We start from the raw sequence: 23,704 nt of genomic DNA, 5'->3' as shown, positions 1-23,704 counted from the left end.
TTTGGACACATGTATGGAGTATTAAATATAGACTAAAAAATAACTAATTGCACAGATTGCTACTACTTTGCGAGACGAATCTTTTAAGCCTAATTAGTCTATGATTTGATAACGTGGTGCTACAGTAAGACATGTGCTAATGATGGATTAATTAGGCTTAATAAATTTGTCTCGCGGTTTACTGACGAATTCTGTAATTTGTTTTTTTATTAGTATCCGAACACTCTATGCGACACCACATGTAACATTCAATCACTCTGTTCGCTTGTTGGTTTCAGCCAGCCCAAACCAGCCAACCAACAGTGTTTTCCTCTCACAACAAACCAGCACCAGCCAATCCAAACCAGCCCAGAAACCAACCAGCGAACAGACCAAATGTGACATCCTAAAACTTTACACCATGAATCTAAACAAAGCCTTCGATGAATGAACACATCAAGTTTGTTCACAAATGGAGGTGAAGTGACATAGGAAAGAGTGCTAGAATGCCGGCCGCCAGCACTAGCATCCATGGAAGGTTCTCTCCTCTGTCCAGAATCTAGACAGCAAAATTAGTCCGAGAGAGGCTAAGGGTCTGTTTGGTTCACACACTAAAGTTTAGTGATGTCTAAAGTTTATAGTGACCTCTCTAAAGTTTAGTGACTTCTGTTTAGTTCCACCTATTAAAGTAGTTGTTCTATGCATACTTTAGTTACTTTTAGTTATCTTTTGATGACTAAAAGCTACAAAACTTTAGTGAGGTATTTAGTATTTTAGTGACTAAAAGTGATTAAAGGAGGATGAACCAAACGAGCATTAAACAAAAGTGACAGCAGCAGCTGTGCTGCAAGCAGTGCAGCTCAACCCAGAACAGTTTGTTTACTGTGAATAGACACATCACACTCCGGCTGCCGTCCCTTCCATTGCATCTCGCTCTCCTCGCAAGTCGCAGCCTCGCCCTCGCAGCAGCGCTTGCGCGAGCTTTTACTCCTACTCCATCTCCCTTTGCTACTTTTGGGGACCTCCAGGCCTCTCAAATCCAGAGAACCAAAAAGGAGAGAGAGGGAGCTTGTCAGCCCAAGAAAAGGTTCCTCCCATCCTTCCCCACCTCGCCCTGAACACCCCATCATCCTCTCACATCCGATTGTGCCCTGCCGCTCTGCGGTTCTCGGATCCAAGATTTGGCCGGCCGGCCGGCGGCGGCTCCGGGAGCGGGACAAAGACTGGATTTTTCCGGCCATGGAGGCGTGGCCTGATCCGTTCAGGCCCGGGCGGTGGAGTGGCTTCCTCACCAGGTCTGATTCGTATTGGTTCAAATGATCTGGGCGGCTTAATTGGTTGGTTCCGCTTCCGCCGGGGGATCGGAGCTAGGGCTGTGGTTCCTTTGCCGGCTGGTGGATTCGTCGGCTTGGGTCTGGTGAGATCTTGGGGGTTGCTGGTTCAGCACACGAGCCGAAGGTCTGTGTAGATCCCCTCTTCGCTTCCGTGGCCGATTTGTACTGCTAGGGTTTTGGTTGGTTGGTTCTGGTGGAAGATGATTAAGCAGATCCTTGGCAGGCTGCCGAGGAAGCCGGGGAAGGCTGGGGATAGCCGGGAAGCTGCTGCTGCGGGGAATGGAACTGATCCGTCGAATTCCTACAGTGTAGCGAGGAGCATGGACCCAGGGAACAAGAGGGCTGGAAATGGAGATTATCCAGTTCCATCTGGTGTAACTCCTAACCCAGTGATGAATGGGGCTGTGGTGTATCACTCCAATGAGCCGTTACCGGCATTCAAGGACGTGCCGGCGTCCGAGAAGCAGAATTTGTTTGTCAAGAAGGTGAACCTATGCTGCACTGTGTATGACTTCGCGGATCCAACAAAGAACCTCAAGGAGAAGGAGGTGAAGCGCCAGACACTTATGGAGCTTGTTGATTACGTCACTTCTGCGAATGGCAAGTTCTCAGAGGTTGTCATGCTGGAGATCACAAAGATGGTGTCGATTAATTTGTTCCGGAGCTCCAGCCCCACCCCTCGTGAGAACAAGGCCATTGAAGGGGTTGATCTGGAGGAGGACGAGCCTCTCATGGATCCTGCATGGTCTCACCTGCAGATCGTGTATGAGGTTTTCTTGAGATTTGTAGCGTCACAGGAGACAGATGCGAAGCTGGCCAAGAGATATATTGATCATTCCTTCATTCTTAGGCTGCTAGACCTTTTTGACTCGGAGGATCCCAGGGAAAGGGACTATCTAAAGACGATACTTCATCGAATATATGGTAAATTCATGGTTCATCGACCATTCATCAGGAAAGCAATTAACAACATATTCTACAGGTTTATATTCGAAACAGAGAAACATAATGGTGTTGCAGAGTTGTTGGAGATCCTGGGCAGTATTATCAATGGGTTTGCCCTTCCGCTTAAGGAAGAGCACAAATTGTTCCTTGTTCGTGCATTGATCCCTCTTCACAAGCCAAAATGTGTATCTATGTACCATCAGCAGCTAGCCTATTGCATCACACAGTTTGTTGAGAAGGACTGCAAACTTGCTGACACAGTTATTAGGGGCTTACTTAAATATTGGCCTGTGACAAACAGTTCAAAGGAGGTGATGTTCTTGGGTGAGTTAGAAGAGGTTTTAGAGGCAACACAGCTTGCAGAGTTCCAAAGATGCATGGTTCCACTCTTCCGTCAGATTGCCCGTAGCATGAACAGCTCTCATTTCCAGGTCAAAATCTTACTGCGCCTATACTTAAGTTTGTCATCAATTTCTACCAAATTTCGTTGTTGGTTCTTCTAGTTCATGACACATGTGTTCTTACCACTTTAGCTCTATGATTTCACAATTTGTCGTCTGCATGTTTGCATTGATTGCTTTCATCACATATTTAATTAGCTAAAATTCTTCTCCCAACATATAGGGGAAGATATCGGTAGTGTCTCCACTCTCTAGGCTTCCCTTTTCAGCCAACACCCTTAATCAGTGTGCGGGCACTGGTAACGGTAGCAGTGCGTGGATCTTTTTCTCCCACTGTTCTTCTTCCTTCAACCGCACCAGCCCGCTCTCACCCCTGTCTTCCACCGCTGCCCCGGCCAGGGGCTCCCCCTCTGCTCGCCGCACCACCCACTGCCCACCCCCACCACTCCACCCTGCCCTCACCTAACCCCAACCGGAGGAGAAGAGCTTGAGCACCTCCCCCGCTGCTGGCTCCGGCCATCTGGTTGTCTCCCGCCACCTCACTCGCACCACCGCCGGTCTGGCTGCTGCTCGAGGGCCCCTCCCCTTTCTAAGGTCGCCGGGTATGGAGGTCCCGAATGCGAGGAAGAAGATGACGTTCATCCAGTCGGGCGTCGGCACGTGTCCGAGCACTCATTGTCGTTGCGACGCATGCACGCTGTATAAAGATTTGGCTTTTCAGATACACGCCATGGTGTGTCTTTTTCATGTAAATTTCTGCGCATGGACTTTTTAGTTGTTTTGATATAAGCTAATCTATGATTAATAACAAAAATAAAGGGTTGGTGCTAGTTCATTCTTTTAAAGTCATAATTACAAAATAGAACATCAATTTTTTATCTTAGAGTTGGAGTCTTTTGGGTGCATACTATTTTTTCCTTTCCTTTTCTTTTTCTTGTACCTTAAAGATTAAAGTTATCTCGAAATTGATCTGTTGCATGTTACCTAAATCTTTATGTCCCTCTTTTGTAGCAATCAGATTGGGCCATTGGGGATGTAACAAACTTTGTTTTTGGGTTTAATATACTTCTGTATAACATTTCTGTAGAAGAATTAGATAGCAAGTATAATCTACTAATTCCCTGCTCATAGTGTCTCCTGTTTTTCTGTTAACTTGTTAAGATACCTTGTCTCCGGACTACTGGGTATCTTTTAGTGTATAATTTATGTACATGTATTTTCAGTTGTTTCATATATATGCTATCTGTGATAAGAATAGTAAATAAATCATTGGTTCTTAGCCATTTCACCTTTATGTTGTAATTACATTTAATTCATTCCTTGGCCTTAAAAAAACTTTCTCCTGCCTTAAATGCTTAAAAACTGATCTGCTGCATATAGACCTTAAGAGGTTTTATACTTTTATATGCCTTCTTTCTCAGTAATTGGATTAGTGGCGTACAAAATTTGCGTTTTGTATCTACTGAAACAAAAGTCACAGTAGTTGTCATCAGGAATGTCATGTATCAAAAAGTGGTATTCATGGTGCCCAAATAGGATAGCAAGCAAAAGCCATTATAATTTCCCATATTATGAATTGTGGTGCAAACCCATTCTTCCTTCTGTTTTCATGTATGGGATTCTTTTAGTTTTATTAGTGAACTGCTCCATTGGAATGTAACCTGTTTATCAATTTCTGTCTGTTAAAGTCTGTATATTCTTGCATTTGCTTTGTACCTCTGCCTATCTGTGACACCTCTTCATCTATCTCTGACTCTCAAACCTGTGTTTTCTAACTATCGCTACTGTCCATGTGTAAAATCCTCGTCATGTATTCCTGACTGTCTTTCCTTTTTTGGTCGTCTTAAAACAGATTTTGGACATGACCTTTACGTATTCGAAGCATGATTATTTGCTACCCTCTTGTTAGCTAATCATTATAGTTAATAACTGTGTCCTTGTGCTGCTTGGATCATTGTTTTTGAGGCGCTGCGGCGACGCGCGGCGCCGTACCCCCTTCACAACGCCTAGGCGTTTATGGCGGACGCCTAGGCGACGCCATACGATCATCTTAATATATAATGATACTAAAATTCAGAAGCAAATCATACCTTAATATTGCCAAGTCTTAGCATGTAATACCATAATAAATAATGCTACCAGAGTGCTAGTGCACAATGTAAAGTAGCAAAATAGCAAATCTGAAATCTCTCATCATTCAATAGCCACAAATTAGTCTCTAATAACATAATATAACTTAATGACTAGTGCTGCAGGGAAAGAAACAGAGGAAAGAAACAGAGGAAGAGGGAAAGAAACAGAGGAAGAGGAGGGAAGCAGAGGAAGAGAAAGAAACAGAGGAAGAGGAGGGAAGCAGGGCTGCAGAGGAGACCAGAGAGGAGGCAGGGAGCATACGAGGCGGACGGGTAGACGGTCGACGGAGGTGGGCGAGCAGGTGCGGACAGGCAGGAGCTGCAGGTGCTGTGCGGACGGACCCCTGGTGGACTCGAGCAGCCAGGAGGAGATGCAGGGGCGGACTCGCGGGAGGTGTGCGCGGCCGGTGGACTCGAGCAAGGAGCGGCAAGCCTCCGCCTCCGCCTCTGCCGCCAAGAAGCAGGGCCGCCGCCGCCACCGTCTCTTTTCCTCTCCTCTCTCCGTGAAGCTGCAGCGGCCCGCACCTGTGGTAAAAGCCCTCGAGCGGGAGGTTTGCCGCGCAACAGCATATATGCGGTCGATTCCTGCCCTTTTCCTTCTAGCGCGGACGCGACGCGGTCGATTCCCGCCAGTTTTCATTGCGTCCGCTCGATTCCCCGCCCGATTCCGTCTTCCTCTCAACTTGCTGCTCCGGCGTCCGCCACAGGCCTCTAGGCGCTCGCCCGACGCCTTTCCACGCCTAATCGATGCCTAATCTCATATGGCGGACGCCATACGCACGCATGCCGTGGTGACCCCGACGCCCAGCACCCTGGGCACGCCTTGTCGCCTAGGCGACGTCTCAAAAACAATGGCTTGGATCCTGCTGATTCTGTAAAATGGAACGTAGTTTTCTCATTGCTGATGGTATCTGGTGGTTTTGTTTAGTCATATATATTCACTTGAGCAGTTTGTAGCCTATTGATAATAGAATATGAACACTACTTTAGTTGGCTGCCCGGGTGAAATGCTCAGCATTAGGTTGATGCAGTTTTTTAGTATACTCAGGCATTTATGACTTATGTTTTTCTCCTTTTCTGTTCATAGGTGGCAGAGCGGGCTCTGTTTCTCTGGAACAATGACCATATTGAAAACCTAATTAAGCAAAACTACAAGGTGCTATTACCTATCATCTATCCTGCACTCGAGAGAAACTCCAGAGATCACTGGAACCAAGCTGTCCGTAGCCTGACGTTGAACGTACGCAAGATCTTCTCTGATCATGATTCTGCATTTTTTGGGGAGTGCGTTCAGAGGTTCAATGATGAGGTGCTCAAGCAGGAGGAATCTGATTCAAAGCGAGAAGCCCTATGGAAGCGCTTGGAGGAAATGGCCACCTCAAAACCTGGCAAAAACAATCCCTTAGGTGCACCCAATGGCAAACCCAGTCAAGCTGCTGGCTAGAATAGCCGACCATGTCAGCCGCAGCCGTGTAACTCTTACTCCTGTGCGAGATCTGGAACCTGGGTTGTGATTTTAGCTTTGGGAATTTTTTTGCGTTGGTTTGCCCCTGCTGTAGGTGGGTAGGATGTGTTTGGTTTTGTCAGAACTGTATGTTCAAAATGTACACATAGAGAAGAATTTGAGAGATTTGGCATGTGTAGTAACATTAATCAGAATTACCATATAGTCCAATAAACAACGTCGATTTTGATTGCAGATACGCAGTGGGGTGGTCTATATACCGAAATAACAGTGAGCGTTGTGTTCTTGTTTGTGCTGTTATAATATTGTTGTGTATACAATGATGCTGGGAATTGGGACATGGCTGTCCGTCCACTCTTGATTCCTTTGTACTCCTATATTCGTCTATTCCTATACTACTACGGAGTCCAGAGCACTCGCGATCTGCTTTTCTGTTCCTTTGGCTGAAACAGAACAGCATCGTTTTAGACGATCGTTGCTTGATGTACAGGACACAAGTGAATAAGTGATTCTGCTTTTCTACCAACTGGTGTTTACGGAATAATTGTTGTGAAAATCGCCTGAAAGATCAAGTCACTTCTGCTAGCAAAGGCTGTGAAAATCGCCCGAAAGATCAAGTCACTTCTGCTAGCGAGGGCTCTTAGTAGCAAAGCAATATGTCAGCGAGATAAAACAAGGGATGAATTCATCAATGAAGAAACGTCCACAAGCGATGCCCGTGATTTTTTGGGTCCATGTAGTTAGGCTACAAAAGTACAAAACACAATTTCTCATAACACAAATATATCCCTAAAAGCTTCTTCAACTGAGAGTCTGAGACCGATTGAAAGTCAACCACCGGCCGTACACTCCAGGTGCCAAGGCAAACAATACACCGGGAGTTCCTGCATGAAGGGCTCTGGCCTACAGGTCAATAACTCGTGATAGCTTCTGGATGCGGTTCAGCAGGAAGTCTCCTTGCTTGATGGTTGCCTGGTAGAAGGCATTCCTGGCATCAGGTCGGTTCGTTTCCAAGACACCAGCAACTTTGTCTATCTTGCAATGGAGCTTCCCAGCAGCAATGAAGCGTGACAATTCCCTGTATTGGAGTGACAGAAATAGGTAATAAAAGTTAAGCTTGTGAGTAACATTTAAAACTTGGATATGAGCATGGCTGACACTGCACTTACTGGTCTATAAAGTCAACTGTGACACCAAATGCAGCAGCCATGGCTTCCATTGTCACACTCTTGTATGATTCCAGAAATTGTGAGTAGACAACAGTGCGCACTTCACGCATGTAGTAGCGAAAATGAGGCTGCAAGTAACGGTCTAACTTGATCGGTTCAGTCAAGCCAGCTGAAAAAAAAAATGACCCAGTGATGAGAAACCCAAAGATTAGACCCACCATAATAATCCATGAGCATTTATTTTATCATAAGTACATGAAAGATGGAAAATTTAATGATTCTGTTACTTACAGAATGCAATAAAAAATGACTTGTACTGGCAATTGTAGAGGGAATTGAGAAACTCCGAGAGGTGAGGTACTTTGCCAATTACAGCTAAGATCTCAGGTGCATCTACAACCTGCCAAGATCCTAGTTGTTTATACATCCAATCCAAGGCAATGGGCAATGAAGAGAACTTGAAGAAGGCAAGCCGAGTACCTTTTGTTTTAGAGATACACGATCCAGAGAGATAACACTCGTAAGGACTGTGTAGAAGATGAAGGTATCATATGTGAACAGCTCATATGTTGTGAAAGTTGAAATTGAATCCAATAATAAACTAGCAGCTTTCTTGAAGTTTCTAGTTGCCATGCAGTACAATCCTTCGTATACTTTCAATCTGTTCTTCCTCTCCCAGTCACCACCTTCCTCAAACAAGCTTCAATCAGGAGAAGACTGTATCAGCTTCACAATGCAAATCCAATTTGAAAAAGAGATAAACCAAGAGAATTTGGATTTACTTTTTCGCTTTGTCAATGGACTTTGAGATGAGATCAAAGTCCATGTAGAAAAGTCCAATCTGTAGTGTGTAGAAAACAAGGTCCATCTTTTGCCCAACAGCTACAGTTTTTCCTTCAGTAACTTTAAGCTGCTCCAGTGCTTTCTCCTGAAATTTATATTATTTGGGCAAGGTAAGCATGTCTGGAGCACACACTAACAATCTTAAGAAATATAGAACACATGAGATATATACCTTCTCCGCAACCCTTATAAAATATAAGGATTTGGCGAGATGGGCCTCACGCACTTCACTCTCACCCAAATTCTCCTCAGCATCGGCAATCCTTGATAAAGAAGAAAAATCAACCAAGAGAAGTTACTGACTAAGTACTGTCACTGAAGCATAATGGACATAGAATTTCAGATGCACCAAAAGAGAGGATATGAACTTTAGAATCTAGATACCATGATTACAATTTTTGTTTTACTTGAACAAAATGTCAGCCTTCCTTGAGAGTATGATTTTGTTTGTGAACAAAAATTCTCTATTTATTTACAATCATCCACCATTGCTCATGACATAGATGGTTGCATGTGCAAACATGAGTTCTCTATCTACAATCATTGATCAATCCCTTCCATCTAGATGGATGGATGACACTACCAATCAAGCACAAAAATTAATCATCCCCCTACCATGTAGATGGATGAACACTAACCTATCAAGCACAAAATGCCATGTTCTTGATGCTGACACACAAGTCATTGGTAAAGTTCTGACAAGAACAATTGCTATGGCTAAACTAAACAAACTCAATTCAGTTAGATCATAAGGTCCAAAACACAAATTTTTAGAAAAAGGAATAAAATATATTCCGGCCTGTGCAAGAGTTACCAAGTACAACGTTCAGAGACAACTGGAACAGCTACTCAGCTAGAGCAAATCAAATCCAACCCAAAGACAGTAATAGCGCCTAGCAGTGCATAACTGACAAACCCAGTGATTTTCAAGGCTAAATTATCACTGAACCGAGCAAATTAGAAACAGTGCGGTCACAGAGCTAAATGCATCAGCACTCGCAGCATACAACACTAGGAGCCAGCCTATTGATCGAGCAGGGAAAGGTCACAAGCGGCGAGATCTACTCACTTCTCATCGAGCTTCCGGATCTCCTCGTCGATCCTGGCGCGCATCTCGGCCACCAGCGCCGCGTTCATCTCCAGTACGCCGTCCGCCGCCAGCGACTCGTACAGAGCCGCCATGTCTGCACCAACCGCAGCCAGTACAGATCAAATCCAAATCCCTCCCGCAATTAGAAGCAGACTCGACGAAAGGAGGGGGCGCTGGTCCTACCATCGGATTTGACAGCCGCGAGCACGTCAGCGCGTAGGTCGACCTTGGCGAGGTCGTCGACGTCGGAGCGCGACAGAAGGAACAGCTTGTTTGCCAGTACTAGGTGCGGCTGCTGCTTCCCGTCCTCTCCGCCGCCGTCCATCTCGCCGCCCTCGCTTTGCTTCCGCCGCAAGAAGATAGGAGATAGAGGAGGAGGCTTCCTTTTTTTTCCGGGAAAATTGGATCATACCGTCAAAAGAACATGTCTTTAGATGTATACCATCAAAAGAATCACCTTATGATACTTACCATCAAAAAAATATAACTTTCTAGCTCCTTACCATTTCTGTGAACCACGCATTAACAGATGTTAATTGTGATAAGTTTACCCTTGCTTGTAACATTTACATGGCTGCACTCCAACTGGCCACCAGCAATAATGTAGCTGCACTCCAGCCCCAATTTCAACAGCATTATAACAGGATATAAGAGAACATGTAAAACACTATTTCACTAGGATATAACATAATATCTCATCAACATATAACACAACTTTTGAGCATTATATATCATGATTTTGGTTCCATTCCAGTACCATAATAGCTGATAGTTTGCAAGTTTACAGCTGAATACCAAAATATGAAATAGTGTTGCATAGCGGCACCATATTTACACACATAGAGTTGGACAAAAGACCACACTTGCCCAGCCATGCTCACACACAGATTAGAGTTGAAAAGGTAATGTTTCTAGCTAATAATGAGCCTACGATTAATTCCTCCAGGTGAGATAGACGCCATCCTTCTTGTTGTAGGACCTGGGCTGATCGGAGAAAGAGAAGACATGCTTCTTGTTGTTACACCTGGACTGGACATCACTTTTGGATCAGCAGCAGTTTGTGATGGTTCAGCATCAACAGTGGAGACTTCGACAACTTCAGATTTGGATTTTCTAGGAGGCGCAACATGGATTAGACAGGGAATAAAATGCATTACACATAAGGCATGATTTATTATTTACAATACCTTTGCTTTTTTGGTTTTTTTGGACGAGGTGGTGGAAGCTCTTGTTCTAATTAGCTTGAGTAGCAGTACAACTCTTCTCTATATGTCCAAACTAAAAGCACCTTTTGCATTGATATGGGCCTCTTTTTCCTGCTTCTCCACTAGCCTTGATTCTTTTCTTCCTTGGTCTACCAGCAGGCCGTTCTAGCTTTGGAGGAATCATTTTAAACCCAGGGTCAAAATTTGGCCATTGTGTCTTGTCACCCATTGGAGTGATCACAAATTGATAAGCTGCCTTGAACCTCTCTACTAAATAGTAGTCATCCACAAAGTTCTCAATGTTAAGTTGTCTAACTTTCCCAAATAGAACTATTGCATGAGTGCATGGTTTTCCAGAAATCTACCATTGTCCACATCCACAGGTTCTTTTCTGGATGTCAACAGCAACTCTCCAATTCTTCCCTTCTTTTGTTATTCCTGATATCTCACCTGACATTGCACCACTCTTCTAGATTTCATAGTGGAGTCCTCGGCTCTTCATGTTCAACTCATGTAACACACTTGGCAGGATACACCCTTCCATTCTATTGGCTATCACTTGCCTTGTGTAAATCTTCTCCATGATCTTCTCCCTAATCTTATCCATTAGATTAGCAACTGGAAGATCTTTGTCATCTTTAATCCAATTGTTAAAGGATTCTGAGATGTTGTTGTTAACATAATCAACTTTGCATTCTTTTGAGAACTTAGATCTGCTCCATTTCAGCTTGTGATGCCTATTTAAAAATGGAACTGCTTTAGGACTAGTTGCTGCAATTTTCTCCATTAGTGTGCCATACCTATGGTCTGTACATGCCCATGCACAAGGCCACATATATTTCAGCACATCACCCTTGAACTTTTTCCTAAAATTAGCCATTAGGTGCCTAAAACACTCACGGTGCTCCACATCACCTTTGAAGACCTTATTGACTGCATATGCTAATCCCTTACAAGCATCAGTGTGAATTGTTAATCCAGGGGGAGTCCCAACTGCTCTTTTCAGATGTGTCATGAACCATGCCCAGTTGGAATTTGTCTCTTTGCCAAATATCCCATATGCAACTGGATACATCCAGTTGTGCCCATCAATTGCAGTTGCTGTAGCTAACTGGCCTTTATACTTTCCAGTAAGGTGAGTGGAATCAACCCCAAGGTAAGGCCTGCACCCAGCCATAAATCCATCAATACATGCTCTAATTGCAACAAATATCCTAGAGAAGTACATTTCTCCATTAATTTTCTTGCAATCAATCTCAACAATGCTTCCTGGGCAACAATCTTCTAGTGCTGCTTTGAATCTCCATAACATTTGAAAGCTCTCCTCCCAAGTACCATGAAGATCCTCCAATGCATACTTTTTTCCAGACCATACTTTAAAATATGACAATTCAATGTTGTAGTGTTTCTCCAATCATCTCTGTAATTTCTTTGCACTTATAGTGGGATCCTCCTTTACAACATCTTTCACCTTTTCAGATACCCAAGCTATGGAAGCCTCTCGACCCTTCATCTTGCTTGTACTGGGACAAGTGTGGACATCCAATCCTGAGAGTTTGATCACCATGAATGTGTTGCCACCATGTAGTTTCTTTGCAAACACTCTCCAATTACAATTTTGATATGCACACCTTGCCCTGTACCTTTTTGTGTCACTATGTTCAATCATAGTTTCAAACTCATTTTTGATGGCATATTGCCTAATAGTGTGGACAAAAGCATTCTTGTCTACAAACGTGTCTCCCTCCTTAATGATTGGATTCTCTTTATCATGTGATGTGTGAGGCGCCAGAAAATCATCAAGCATAGTAGCCTCATCATCAGGTACAACTTCACTATCAAAGTCTCTAATTTCTAGAACAGACCTAGCCCTTTTTCTTTGATGCATGTCTACTTCAACTGGATCAATGACTACATGATCGTCATTTTTAAAGTACCTCCACTCTTCATTTGTTCCAGTTGGCTCATCTCCATCAGGATCACACCCAGCAGTCATAAAGTGCTCATTCTCTTCCTCTATAGCCATTTGTGGCCCTGCAGTTGTTTCCCCATATTTAGGTGCTTCTGCCCATGCAAATCCTTTGTCCAGTGTTTCCAAATCATTGTCCACTGCAGTAGGCATCACCTCCTCTCCTATGTTAACTGCAGCAGGCATATCCTCTTCTCCTGTGTTCATTGCACCAAGCATATCTTCCTTTATTGTGTTCACTGCAGCAATCATCTCTTCTCCTGTGTTCACTGCAGCAAGCTCACGTCTGCCCACTACCATGAACAATTTCACTAGTCTAGATGCCCTTAGCAAATCAAGAAGCTGAGCATCGGACGCCAACTTGCATGTCACATTATCCCCTGATCGAACCCAGAAATTTGCCACTTGGTCACTGCCCCATGTAAAATATGGAGCAATATCTTTCTCTAGATCAATGATTGCGTACTCTTCTGAATCAACAATCCAACTTACTGTCCTACCCCGATTGTACTCCCTTCTACCGTCTTTGATAGTGAAGTAAGCATTGACGGTGACCTCTACTTTGCATGCACTGTTCGGATCAATTCTGCAACAATAGTTACCAACATATGGAAGGGAGACCAAATGTAAGGACCAATCGATAGCAATTCCAAGTTCAGGACAGGAAAAAATTGCAATTCCAAGTTCAGGACAAATGACGGTGACCTACCAGCAAACTAAATAAATAAAAATTACAATAAATTACACAGGCTTAGAAGACAGAAAAAAGGATCTTACCCATCCAGAACCTCGGCCGGATCCATTCTGCTCAAATCAGGACCAATTGCTCAGCACTATGAGAGGGGAAAAACTAGGATTTAGAACCAGGAAAATAAGGGAGGAAGAAGAGGAATGCAGGGATACACACCATGGAGTAGAGGGCAGCGCCGTCGAGGAGGCAGCCACCGCCGATGAGGTGCGCTGCTATGGAGCCTGAGCCACCGGCGGGGAAACGCGTCGCCGCGACTCTTTCGCACGGGGCGAGCGCCGCGCACTGGAGGTCCACAATGCGACTCCTCGCACGGGAGCGAGTCGAAGCTTCTGGCCGTCCTCGTGGCTGTGTTGGTTTGCCCAAGGGCAAAAACGGAAGTTGAAAAACGTGTGATCGGCAAACAGGAAAAGGGATTAACGATCTTGTAACGGAAGCAAACAGAATGGTACATAGCTATTGCATTGTGATCTTTTGATGGTAAGTATCATAAGATGATTCTTTTAATGGCATACATCTAAAGACATGTTCTTTTGATGCTATGGATCCAATTTTCCCATTTTTTCCAGAGGAGAGGAAGAGAGAAATATGTTTTCAGACTCGTGCTAGTACAACTTTGCTAAGCAACGTTTTTAATCCTCACCGTTCATTCTATGATCTGATGGCTGTACAGAGCCGAGAGCTTTTGAACCTATCCAAGGGCCGCGAGGAACACCGAGACCAACACCAACCCGACCGAACAACCCAACTCGTTCCGACCCGAGCCCAAAACCCCTCGCGGAAACCCTTCTCTCCCGATGGCAACCGCCGCCGCCGCCGCCGTGGCGGCACCAGAGCAGCCGCGCCGCCGGAAGCCGGCGCCGGGGCGCGGGGGCGTGGCCCTCCCTGCGGGGCTCTCGGAGGAGGAGGCCAGGGTGCGGGCCATCGCCGAGATCGTCTCGGCGATGGGGGAGCTCTCGCGGCGCGGGGAGGATGTGGACCTCAACGCGCTCAAGTCCGCCGCGTGCCGGAGATACGGTCTGGCGCGGGCGCCCAAGCTGGTGGAGATGATCGCCGCCGTGCCCGAGGCCGACCGCGCCGCGCTGCTGCCGCGGTTGCGCGCCAAGCCCGTGCGCACGGCGTCAGGTATCGCCGTCGTCGCCGTCATGTCGAAGCCGCACCGTTGCCCCCACATCGCCACCACCGGGAACATCTGTGTCTACTGCCCGGGCGGTCCCGACTCCGACTTCGAGTACAGCACGCAATCGTACACTGGATACGAGCCCACCAGCATGCGTGCCATTCGGGCAAGGTGATTTCATTGAAGTACATTGGTGTCCATGCTCCCTTTAACTGCTTTTATTTAAGCCTTTCTGTACCTAGGAGTGCAGTGACTTATGTTTGTGTTACAGACTTACAGTTGTGGTAGCATCGCAGAAGAATCTGTAATTATACATGCTATCGCTAGACAGCCTGTAAAGCATGCTTCAAATCATGTCTTAGTTCATAAAACCCATTATGGACCGGCTAAATTAGATACCGGACATTTTACTGAAAATAAGTACAAATGATGACCAAACTTTTAAGAACTGTGAATAAAGTTCTCTATTTGGCTGCCTGTTGCTTGTTAAACCCATTATGTAACTAGCTTGTGTGCTCTTTTTCTATCTCTTGGCTGCCTGTTGCATGCCTTTTTTTTCCCCTACCTTTCAGCTATACAGATTTTGTCTTCCTTTTCTCTTCATACTTTTTTTAATGATGAAATGCACAGTGGGGATTTCCCCTAAAAAAGATAAAAATAAAGTTCTCTATTTGTTGCTTGTTAATAATGAAGGTACACCAATGCCAACTAGGGATCTTTGGATAATCTTGTAGCCATGGATTATGTTTAAAGATACAGATGTCCGTGCACTGTGATTATTTAAACTGATTTTTTATACACTTTTGGTAGATAATTTTCCTGATCTACATTTATATTTTAGGTATAATCCATATGTGCAAGCCAGGAGCAGGATAGATCAGCTCAAGAGGCTAGGGCATAGTGTGGATAAGGTTTGTATGGAGTCCAAGACAGCACTCGGCTCAATTTTATTGATTCTTATATTCACGGCATGCTGTACTAAATTTTGACCAGCAGTTGAAGATGATTTTAATATACGTTTCAGGTCGAGTTCATCTTGATGGGTGGGACTTTCATGTCCTTACCAGCTGATTATCGTGATTATTTCATCAGAAATCTTCATGATGCTTTATCGGGTCACACTTCAGCAAATGTTGAGGAGGCTATTTGTTATTCGGAACATAGTGCTGTCAAATGTATTGGTATGACGATTGAGACGTAAGTATCATTGCATAACTGGATGGTGCTTCTTATTACTTTCATTCAAAAGGAATGTGTTGTCTTTCCCACTTCCCTAGGAATTTAATCCCAATGAAATGTTTTTTTTCTCTTGGAATTCTAGGAGACCTGATTATTGCTTGGGGCCTCATCTGCGCCAGATGCTATCTTATGGTTGTACCCGCTTGGAAATTGGTGTCCAGAGTACATATGAGGATGTTGCCCGTGACACAAACAGAGGACACACGGTGGCTGCTGTTGCTGATTGCTTCTGTTTGGCAAAAGATGCTGGGTTTAAGGTTATTGTTTTTTTAGTCACAATAGCTTTGTCTGATTGCTTTCATTGTTTGTTTATGATTGTTCTAATTGTTTTGATTCACCCTTTTGACAGGTGGTTGCCCACATGATGCCAGATTTACCTAATGTTGGAGTTGAAAGAGACTTGGAAAGTTTCAGAGAATTTTTTGAAAGCCCAGCATTCCGGGCTGATGGTCTGAAGATTTATCCAACACTTGTTATTCGTGGAACTGGTCTTTATGAGCTCTGGAAAACTGGCAGGTACTTCTCTAATCCTAATTGCTCAGTGTCTTGCTAAATCTTATCAACGTTCTTGTGGTTATTTCTAAATTTTAGGGTAAGAACTTCTGTACTTATGACAAGGGCTCATAAATCCAGGGTTAACCCAGTAACTTTTGCTGTGCTGCAGATATAGAAATTATCCACCTGAGCTGTTGGTGGATATCGTGTCAAGAATTCTGTCTATGGTACCACCATGGACACGAGTGTATCGGGTCCAGAGAGATATTCCTATGCCTCTTGTCACTTCTGGTGTTGAGAAAGGTAACCTTCGTGAGCTTGCTTTGGCTCGAATGGAAGATCTGGGCTTAAAATGCCGAGATGTCAGAACCCGTGAGGCAGGGATTCAGGTAAATACGAAATACAGTAAAACCACTTTCTCAGCCTAAAATGGATGTCATTTTATTATTCTAGCTGTGCATATGTATGTAGGATATCCATCACAAGATCAGGCCAGATGAAGTAGAGCTTGTTAGACGTGACTATGCTGCAAATGAGGGTTGGGAGACGTTCCTCTCTTATGAGGATACACGACAGGTACTTATAGCTGACCAGTCAATTTGATATGGATGCGAATTCTGGAATATGGTGCATTGGTGCCTTCCTGTATAGGTGTATTTCTTATGTGATTATAGTCTACTCCCTTTCTCCATAGTTTGAGATCTGTTTATTCTGTCTTTCATTTGGTTCTCTTGATATTCCTTTAGTTCAATGAAGATTAGCAATGGGTCTAGCTAACGATAATGTCGTAGCTTCTTGAGCTTAGCAATATACTCACAATTTACTTTTCATGAATTTTACAGGATATCCTGATCGGCCTGTTGCGCTTGCGTAAATGTGGCCGTAATGTTACATGCCCTGAACTTGTAGGGAGGTGTTCAATTGTTCGTGAGCTTCATGTCTATGGAACTGCAGTCCCTGTGCATGGCCGTGATGTAGACAAGCTACAGCACCAGGTGATTCACTTATTTACATGTAGACAATGTTTAAATGTATGATCACCACCCAAGGTTTTGGTCCTCAGCAGTTGGCACTACCATGTTTGAAATTTATGTTTAGACTTCCTGGCATGCTTGATGCTTGGCACTTGTAATTACCAAAACTGCTAGTAAAGTTGAAAATTGATAGAGTGCAATACATGTTAATTGGAGTAGATTAAAGCTCAGTGGTTAGTAAATCCAGTCATTTGGGTCACAGCAGAGATGAAACACCACTAAGGCCTGAACATTATGCTCCAACACACTGGGCTAAGTGAGTGAGGTGGCAACACTGAAAATCAAAATTAGTGCTTTCTGCCAGATTCCTTAAATTTCCTAATCTTTTTTTGGGCTGATTCCTAGGTTGCTAATTGTGATGCTCTCAGCCATTTGTTCTGTAATGGAATAATTGTGGTGCATCATAAGCATTTTGACTTAGCCATTCATCCATTATTACAACAGATGTTTTCATTTTATTTCAGGCTTAAGCCTTAGCCCAACTTAAATGACGTGAAAAATCCTGCATCATAAGCATTTTGACTTAGCCATTCATCCTTTATTACAACAGATGTTTTCATTTTTGTTTCAGGCTCTTAAGCCTTAGGCCCAACTTAAATGACGTGAAAAATCCTTTTAGTAAAAATGTAAATGTGTCAATCTAGTGAAACTGAAGAGGCAAATTAGTGTCAGTGACGGGAAGACACATGACTGCATTTAGTCTTTATTAATGTGCCAATATTTTTTTTCTCCTTGTTCATTCTTTGTATTGTCAAGAAGGTTCTTATACAGCTTTTAACGTTGTTTTGTGTCCGTTGTGTCCGTGTACATCCACAGGGCTATGGAACTCTATTAATGGAAGAAGCAGAAAGGATTGCTCAAAAGGAGCACCGTTCAAAGAAATTGGCTGTCATTTCGGGGGTTGGTACTCGCCACTACTACCGCAAATTGGGTTATGAGCTAGAAGGGCCTTATATGGTCAAATGTTTGGCATAATACCGTTTCATTTTTTTTTCGTGCGATCATGTAGAGCAGACTAGTGTTTGTAATGTGACATTAGTACTTTTTTCAAAAAAAAAATTTGTTCGTTATACCCTTCTTTTTAATATATTGAGTAGTCCATATGAAAAGGGAGACGACTCTGTATGTATACTAAATGATAGCAAAATTCTCACCCTAGAAACTTCATGTGCCGTGCAACAAGGGTGGTAGTCGAGTCAGGATTTAACTCTTTGGTGTTCACAACGCTTCATCCATGAATGAAGGAAATAATCTATCACCGTTTGTGTTTATGTTTCTTGATTGATCATCTTTGAGATTAATTGGTACGTATTCCTTGATCATCTGTAAGATTAGTTGGTACGTATTCCTTCCATTCTAAATATAGTAGTTTACTTTAGCTTTGATATAAGTCACTTCTTTACTTTTATTTATAGATAGAAAAATATACCAACATCTAGAACATCAAGCTACTATCAAAGACGTTTTGATAGAACATTTATTTAAAATTTTAAATGTTCACATATTTTTTAGAAAAAATTGGTTAAAGTTAGAAAAGTTTGATAGAGTACAAAGTCAATATAAGCTAAAATTTGGAACGAATGGAATAAATTTTATCCGGAAATCCGTTCTTTGTATAATTAGCGAAAGAATACATATACGGTGGTTTGACATATGTAGATTCCGTTTGTGTGTGTGTGTGTATATATATTGGTATAGAAGTGAGTGGTTAACCAAGAAAGTAATAATATGTCTCCGAGTATAATCAACAATGGAACCACCAATTCATGTCATTGTTTAGGGGCCGTTTGGAAGGGTTTTTAGAGGCTCCGGCTCCCCTCTAACTCGTGTACCGTTTATGTACTGTTAATCAAATACTTTTTTGCTTTTTTTCTGTAATAAAATCTAAATGAACTAAGACCCCTAACTCGTGTACTGTTCACAAAAAAAATGAACTAGAAGGCAAGAGAAGTTATATTTGGCTGCTCCGGCTTGGACTCCTTGGCCATTGCCTCGCCAAACGCCCAGACAGAAATCTTTGTGGTGAGAATCCGATTCGATTACATACTATGAATTCCTTTTTCTATTTCTATATATATATTTTTTATAAAACAGCAGGTTGCCCCTGCCCTCCCACGAACCTAGGCAGACGAACCGTCTCGAGTCTGAAGCCCCGCTCTCGTCGTCCCCTCGCAGAACCAGAACCCGTCGATCGGGCAGGCGATCTAGGCATATGGCGGATCTGGAATTCATCCACCCGGATCAGGCCGTCGAGAAGGCTACGGAGGTATGTATAGCACTGCAAAGGCACAAAGCCCTAGATCGACAGCGGACAGGCACCATAAAAGACTGGGGGGGCGGCGCATAGACGGCATCCGATCCGATGCGTGGAATTGCCATCTCGTTAGGGACGATTGGTGCCCGTCCAGGGGTGGGTGGAGGCGGCACGCACGACTTCGTTGCTAGGTACAGTAAGGGCTCGTTCGGTTGGACAGGATTCCGCCCAGAATTGTTCGAGCTGATCAAAGCTATATAAATTATTAGCCAAGCATTTTTGGTAGGAATCGTTCTAGGGCACGCTTCGAACCGTACGACAGTAACCGGAGGCTTTCGGATGTCTCCAATTTCTGGGTATATGCGGAGTCTTATCTACTTGTTTACATTTGGGTTGGTGTAGTGTAATCACGCGGTCTGTATCCTGCTTTGGTGAATCAGACAATTGTAGTGTCTTCGCTACACTTACGAGCAACCTTGGGACTTAGTCATAAGAGAGTTTCTCTTTAGGATTTCTTCACTGACCACCATTAATCACCACTATTATATATTAGAAGAAAACACATGTAGTGACCGATATGGCAAAAATAAAATGTTTTCTCCAGTGTATACCATGTTATTTGATTTTTTCTTTCCTTTTCTCATTTAGTCAATCTTACAACATTGCATACATGTTCTTGAGCAGAACACTCATACATCAGCACTGCAACACCAACATGAAGATCTTGCTTTGACCCAGGAACTTGAGCAAGGCAATCTTGCATCAACACTCGAGCAGGGGCAAGAAGATAGGCTTAGTGGCCTTCCAGATGATATTCTCTTCTCCATCTTAGAGAGACTAGAATTATTCGAGGCTGCAAGGACTAGTGTTCTTTCAACACGGTGGAGGTATCTATTCCATTTCCGTTCAAGGATCAACATGGACGTTGGATCATTCTATAAAAGATGCAAGGGTGAGTTTTCTCGTGACAGTGTAGTGCAGATGAATGCTAGCATGGTCAAAATGGTAAAGAATATGTTGGCACACAAGATTGAATATCCTATCAGCCTTTTGAGGGTAAGGTTCATCTTGATGGAAGAGTGTATTGACATCATACATTGTGTTGACAATGCCATGGCAAACCGAAAAATTGCTGCTCTACGTTTATTGATGCATCCAGAAATTATGGATGTGGACTGTGGAGAAGATGATCGGATCAACTATGGAAGAAATTTCATGAGATTCTTTGATGCTGGTTCTCATGCATTTGATGGCCTTAGTTACCTGCATATAGAATGTGTGACGCTCAGCATAAATGACATGACCAATGTTCTAGATAAATGCAACAAGCTGCAGTACCTCAGCCTACACCGTTGCGACTGTGGGACTCAATCTGTATTGAACATAGAGCATGCACAACTTACCACACTTAAATTTTCATATTGCGGATTTGAAACGGTCCAGCTTACATGTCTTCCAAGGCTCATCAGTGTGACTTGTCAGGCTTGGACAGCTTCAGAGAATCAATACCCCCTATCCTTTGGCTATGTTCCTCAACTGTTAAAGATAATCCTACGTAATGGATGCACAGTACTCCACAAAGTAATTCAGCTAAGTGAGTTCCTAAGTAATTTGATGATATATGAACTGGATTTGGACTTCGCATGTGAAAGGGTGAGTCATAAGTCACAACACTGCACTTTCATTGATATAAGGCTCTATATCCAATTATTTGTTGATAATTTCTTACGCTTCATCCCGTGCAGATTTGGATTCAACCAGAATCTCTGAAACAAGCAGGTCCTTCATTGCAGAATCTGCAGTTCCTTTGTCTTCGAGGCATTCACGAAGAGTGTGATCTCGATTGGACATTGTTTGTCTTAGAAGCTGCACCGCTTTTAAAGAAAATGCATGTACAGGTACCTTTTTCATTTGTCAAAAGTATTCCGTAGTTATTAGTTGCTTTTAATATGTCTATATACTTGTTTTATTTGATTAGCAATAGAAAAATAAGTTCACTTTGTTCTGGGAAACGAAGCACTATACATCTGTTGCTGCTTTCTTTTCATTCAATCTGCAAACAATACTGAAATTAATATCATTAATCATCTAAATTCTCCGAATTAATGTTAATCATAGAACGCAAGCTACACTAACCATGCTCGGTCATTCATCAAATGCCTTCAACTACCATAAACTTTTGTCTCTTGTGTGCAGGTGTGGAACCATAGAAGGTGTCCACACGAGGAGGAAGTCCCGCTGGAGCTATACGAAGCACTCTATCAAAGGACATGGATATATGATTCATTAACGTGGGAAGCACCTAGTGATTTGAAGCATTATGGTTTGGACGATCTTATAATCTATGGATACCAGATCGAAGAGAAGTTTACCAGATACATAAGGCGTATCGTTGAAGCAGCTGTTAATCTAGAACGGATAATATTGCTTGATGGAGCTACCTGTGAAAGATGTAAGTTTTCTCCTTCAACAAGGTTCCCACGAACTGAGGAGGAGAGATCTATGACAAGGAAACAGATCTTGGAGTGGAGTTCAAGGCCTATTAAAATAGGAATTGCCGTCTGATCATTTTGCTAGAGACTAAGGGTGTCTCCAACTGTATAGAAGAGAGACTATCCTGAACATTGAGAGAAATGCATCGTGACTCGAAGCTAGACCGTTGGAGACGCCCTAAGAAGCCCCAACAAATAAAATATTTTTGTGCTGCACCCATCATGTGCTATGCTAGCAAGAAATAAAAGATTTTTGTGCTGTTGGGTGCATGTGAACGTAGCCCATTAATTTTTATTTGCACGCATGCATATTGAAAATAAATTAATTCATGTGTTAATATTTTTATTTCTATTTGCTTGCATATTAAGATCCCTCAACCATGAATAAGTTGGAGGCCTCTCAGTGCTTCAAGCATAAGCCTCTGATGGCGTATGCCTCCGTGACGCGTGTACTCTTCAACCGTGATGAATGAATGAACGAAGGAATTGAAGGCTGTTGAGTCGCGTTGCATTAACGCTGCAGGCAGGTTAGGTGTGGTCCGATAGACGAGTCTGGCTTCACGCGTTGGGAAAAGGATACAGTCAATCATGAAAACATCTCCGAGACCAGAGCTCTCCACACCTCTCTGGACTTTGCCCCCTCTATCACCTCCACTCCAATTAGAGCCCACTTCGTAGAAGGCCGAAATGAGGCAACAAACCAAATATGATGTAACACATGGTCAATTCGCCGTTTTTTTCTTACTGGTAGCGTGCCCGTACGTTGCTACGGGATAACTAAACTTTTGTACTAAAAACACACGGATCATACGATAAGATAACAATATTATAAAATTAAATACGCACGTTAATCAAAAAGCAAAGTCATGCACAGCACGGCGTCGCAGACTCACAAACTATATAGACCTTTCCGCACGACATGAGGGTTGTTGGCGTTCGCATTGCCATAAGTCATTGCGTTGCGGGTCAGCTCCGCCGCGCGCGTGTCGCCATCCCCGTCACCTCCGTGGCACATCAGCTAGTGCCGCCGCGCCTCAACCATGCGCGCCGCACGCCGCCTTCTCTGTCCGCTGCGTAGGCCACACCTCGCCTAGCTACGGGCTGAGATCATGTGCCGTTGGATCAAGTTTACAGGGTCCGGATGGTTGCCATCAAATTTGGTTTAGATAAGAATTATATGAGAACAGGTTCCTCTAAAAGAAAATGAGAATAATGTTACCACCCAGTAATAATTGGGGAAAATAATATACAGTAAAACAGGTATTACAAAACATGCTTATAGCGCAAGGAGTGAATTACTACAGTGTCAAAACAGATATTAAGGGTAAAATTCAGGTGAATTATTCAGCAATACATACAAGACAGGCTTAGATGGCAGGTCGGTGTCGATGCGGGACCCACAGGATACCCCGCAAGGAAGAGAGAAGAACTAGTCTAACTAGGATTCTTTCCCTGTAATCTTAGTAGTAGTATTATTCTGTAATCCTACTGGGAACTCTCATTGTAAACCGACTAGGACTCTAGCCTCCTGACTATATAAAGGAGGGCAGAGCTCCTTGGATCAGGAGTCCAGGAGATAATTGTATAACACAACACTTTACGATCAATCCAACGCAAAGGCTAACGCCGAACTGGACGTAGGGCTATTACTCGATCAAAGATCGAGGGCTCGAACCAGGATAAATCGACTGTCTCTTGCGTTAACCTTCGAGTTCCGCATACGCTGAAGCCCGAACATACTGCCCCGGGGACCCCTGTGGCAGGCTATCGGTGGTCAAACATCAACAGCT

At 43.5% G+C, this 23,704-nt stretch overlaps 4 protein-coding genes and 1 pseudogene across 6 annotated transcripts; 3 read left to right on the top strand and 2 right to left on the bottom strand.

Annotated features, from left to right (window-relative positions):
* The first annotated feature begins 902 nt into the window (after positions 1-902).
* Positions 903-6,494, top strand: LOC136490832 (serine/threonine protein phosphatase 2A 59 kDa regulatory subunit B' eta isoform-like). 2 transcript variants are annotated; one of them, XM_066487017.1, is made up of 3 exons: positions 903-1,437; positions 1,537-2,689; positions 5,879-6,494. In XM_066487017.1, the coding sequence occupies exons 2-3, from the start codon at positions 1,634-1,636 to the stop codon at positions 6,233-6,235; spliced, it is 1,413 nt and encodes a 470-aa protein (XP_066343114.1). In that variant the 5' UTR covers positions 903-1,437; positions 1,537-1,633; the 3' UTR covers positions 6,236-6,494. The 2 variants fall into 2 exon arrangements, with proteins under 2 accessions (XP_066343114.1, XP_066343113.1); XM_066487016.1 differs by having other exon boundaries at positions 907-2,689.
* Positions 6,495-6,839: 345 nt separating this feature from the next.
* Positions 6,840-9,772, bottom strand: LOC136490833 (26S proteasome non-ATPase regulatory subunit 6-like). The gene is made up of 8 exons (XM_066487018.1): positions 9,542-9,772; positions 9,338-9,452; positions 8,441-8,531; positions 8,208-8,353; positions 7,906-8,125; positions 7,717-7,825; positions 7,426-7,594; positions 6,840-7,334 (listed from the first exon to the last, which is right to left on the bottom strand). Exons 1-8 carry the CDS (start codon positions 9,681-9,683, stop codon positions 7,160-7,162), a joined length of 1,167 nt encoding a protein of 388 aa, XP_066343115.1. The 5' UTR covers positions 9,684-9,772; the 3' UTR covers positions 6,840-7,159.
* A 126-nt stretch (positions 9,773-9,898) lies between these two features.
* Positions 9,899-13,335, bottom strand: LOC136492004 (uncharacterized; annotated as a pseudogene).
* Positions 13,336-13,997: 662 nt separating this feature from the next.
* LOC136493161 (elongator complex protein 3) lies at positions 13,998-18,426 on the top strand. The gene is made up of 9 exons (XM_066489211.1): positions 13,998-14,571; positions 15,242-15,311; positions 15,425-15,597; positions 15,722-15,896; positions 15,989-16,155; positions 16,304-16,523; positions 16,606-16,710; positions 16,977-17,129; positions 17,985-18,426. Exons 1-9 carry the CDS (start codon positions 14,078-14,080, stop codon positions 18,141-18,143), a joined length of 1,716 nt encoding a protein of 571 aa, XP_066345308.1. The 5' UTR covers positions 13,998-14,077; the 3' UTR covers positions 18,144-18,426.
* Positions 18,427-19,127: 701 nt separating this feature from the next.
* LOC136493265 (putative F-box/LRR-repeat protein At3g58880) lies at positions 19,128-22,184 on the top strand. 2 transcript variants are annotated; one of them, XM_066489331.1, is made up of 5 exons: positions 19,128-19,190; positions 19,263-19,434; positions 20,107-21,075; positions 21,168-21,320; positions 21,619-22,184. In XM_066489331.1, the coding sequence occupies exons 2-5, from the start codon at positions 19,381-19,383 to the stop codon at positions 21,985-21,987; spliced, it is 1,545 nt and encodes a 514-aa protein (XP_066345428.1). In that variant the 5' UTR covers positions 19,128-19,190; positions 19,263-19,380; the 3' UTR covers positions 21,988-22,184. The 2 variants fall into 2 exon arrangements, with proteins under 2 accessions (XP_066345428.1, XP_066345429.1); XM_066489332.1 differs by lacking the exon at positions 19,128-19,190 and having other exon boundaries at positions 19,206-19,434; positions 20,161-21,075.
* Positions 22,185-23,704: the final 1,520 nt, after the last annotated feature.

The sequence above is a fragment of the Miscanthus floridulus genome, chromosome 11, assembly GCF_019320115.1.
Source record: "Miscanthus floridulus cultivar M001 chromosome 11, ASM1932011v1, whole genome shotgun sequence".
NCBI classification, from domain to species: Eukaryota; Viridiplantae; Streptophyta; class Magnoliopsida; order Poales; family Poaceae; genus Miscanthus; species Miscanthus floridulus.
This window is presented reverse-complemented; position numbering and strand designations above follow the sequence as displayed.

Bases quoted from the DNA above. Each gene is read 5' to 3' on its own strand.
- LOC136490833 (XM_066487018.1), bottom strand. From the start codon at position 9,683: ATGGACGGCGGCGGAGAGGACGGGAAGCAGCAGCCGCACCTAGTACTG. The intron at 8,354-8,440 runs GTATATATCTCA...TATAAATTTCAG, and splicing joins TTATAAGGGTTGCGGAGAAG to GAGAAAGCACTGGAGCAGCT. The intron at 8,126-8,207 runs GTAAATCCAAAT...TCCTGATTGAAG, and splicing joins TCCATTGACAAAGCGAAAAA to CTTGTTTGAGGAAGGTGGTG.
- LOC136493161 (XM_066489211.1), top strand. From the start codon at position 14,078: ATGGCAACCGCCGCCGCCGCCGCCGTGGCGGCACCAGAGCAGCCGCGC. The intron at 16,156-16,303 runs GTACTTCTCTAA...GCTGTGCTGCAG, and splicing joins GAGCTCTGGAAAACTGGCAG to ATATAGAAATTATCCACCTG. The intron at 17,130-17,984 runs GTGATTCACTTA...GTACATCCACAG, and splicing joins TAGACAAGCTACAGCACCAG to GGCTATGGAACTCTATTAAT.
- LOC136493265 (XM_066489331.1), top strand. From the start codon at position 19,381: ATGGCGGATCTGGAATTCATCCACCCGGATCAGGCCGTCGAGAAGGCT. The intron at 19,435-20,106 runs GTATGTATAGCA...GTTCTTGAGCAG, and splicing joins CCGTCGAGAAGGCTACGGAG to AACACTCATACATCAGCACT. The intron at 21,321-21,618 runs GTACCTTTTTCA...TCTTGTGTGCAG, and splicing joins TAAAGAAAATGCATGTACAG to GTGTGGAACCATAGAAGGTG.
- LOC136490832 (XM_066487016.1), top strand. From the start codon at position 1,514: ATGATTAAGCAGATCCTTGGCAGGCTGCCGAGGAAGCCGGGGAAGGCT. The intron at 2,690-5,878 runs GTCAAAATCTTA...TTCTGTTCATAG, and splicing joins TGAACAGCTCTCATTTCCAG to GTGGCAGAGCGGGCTCTGTT.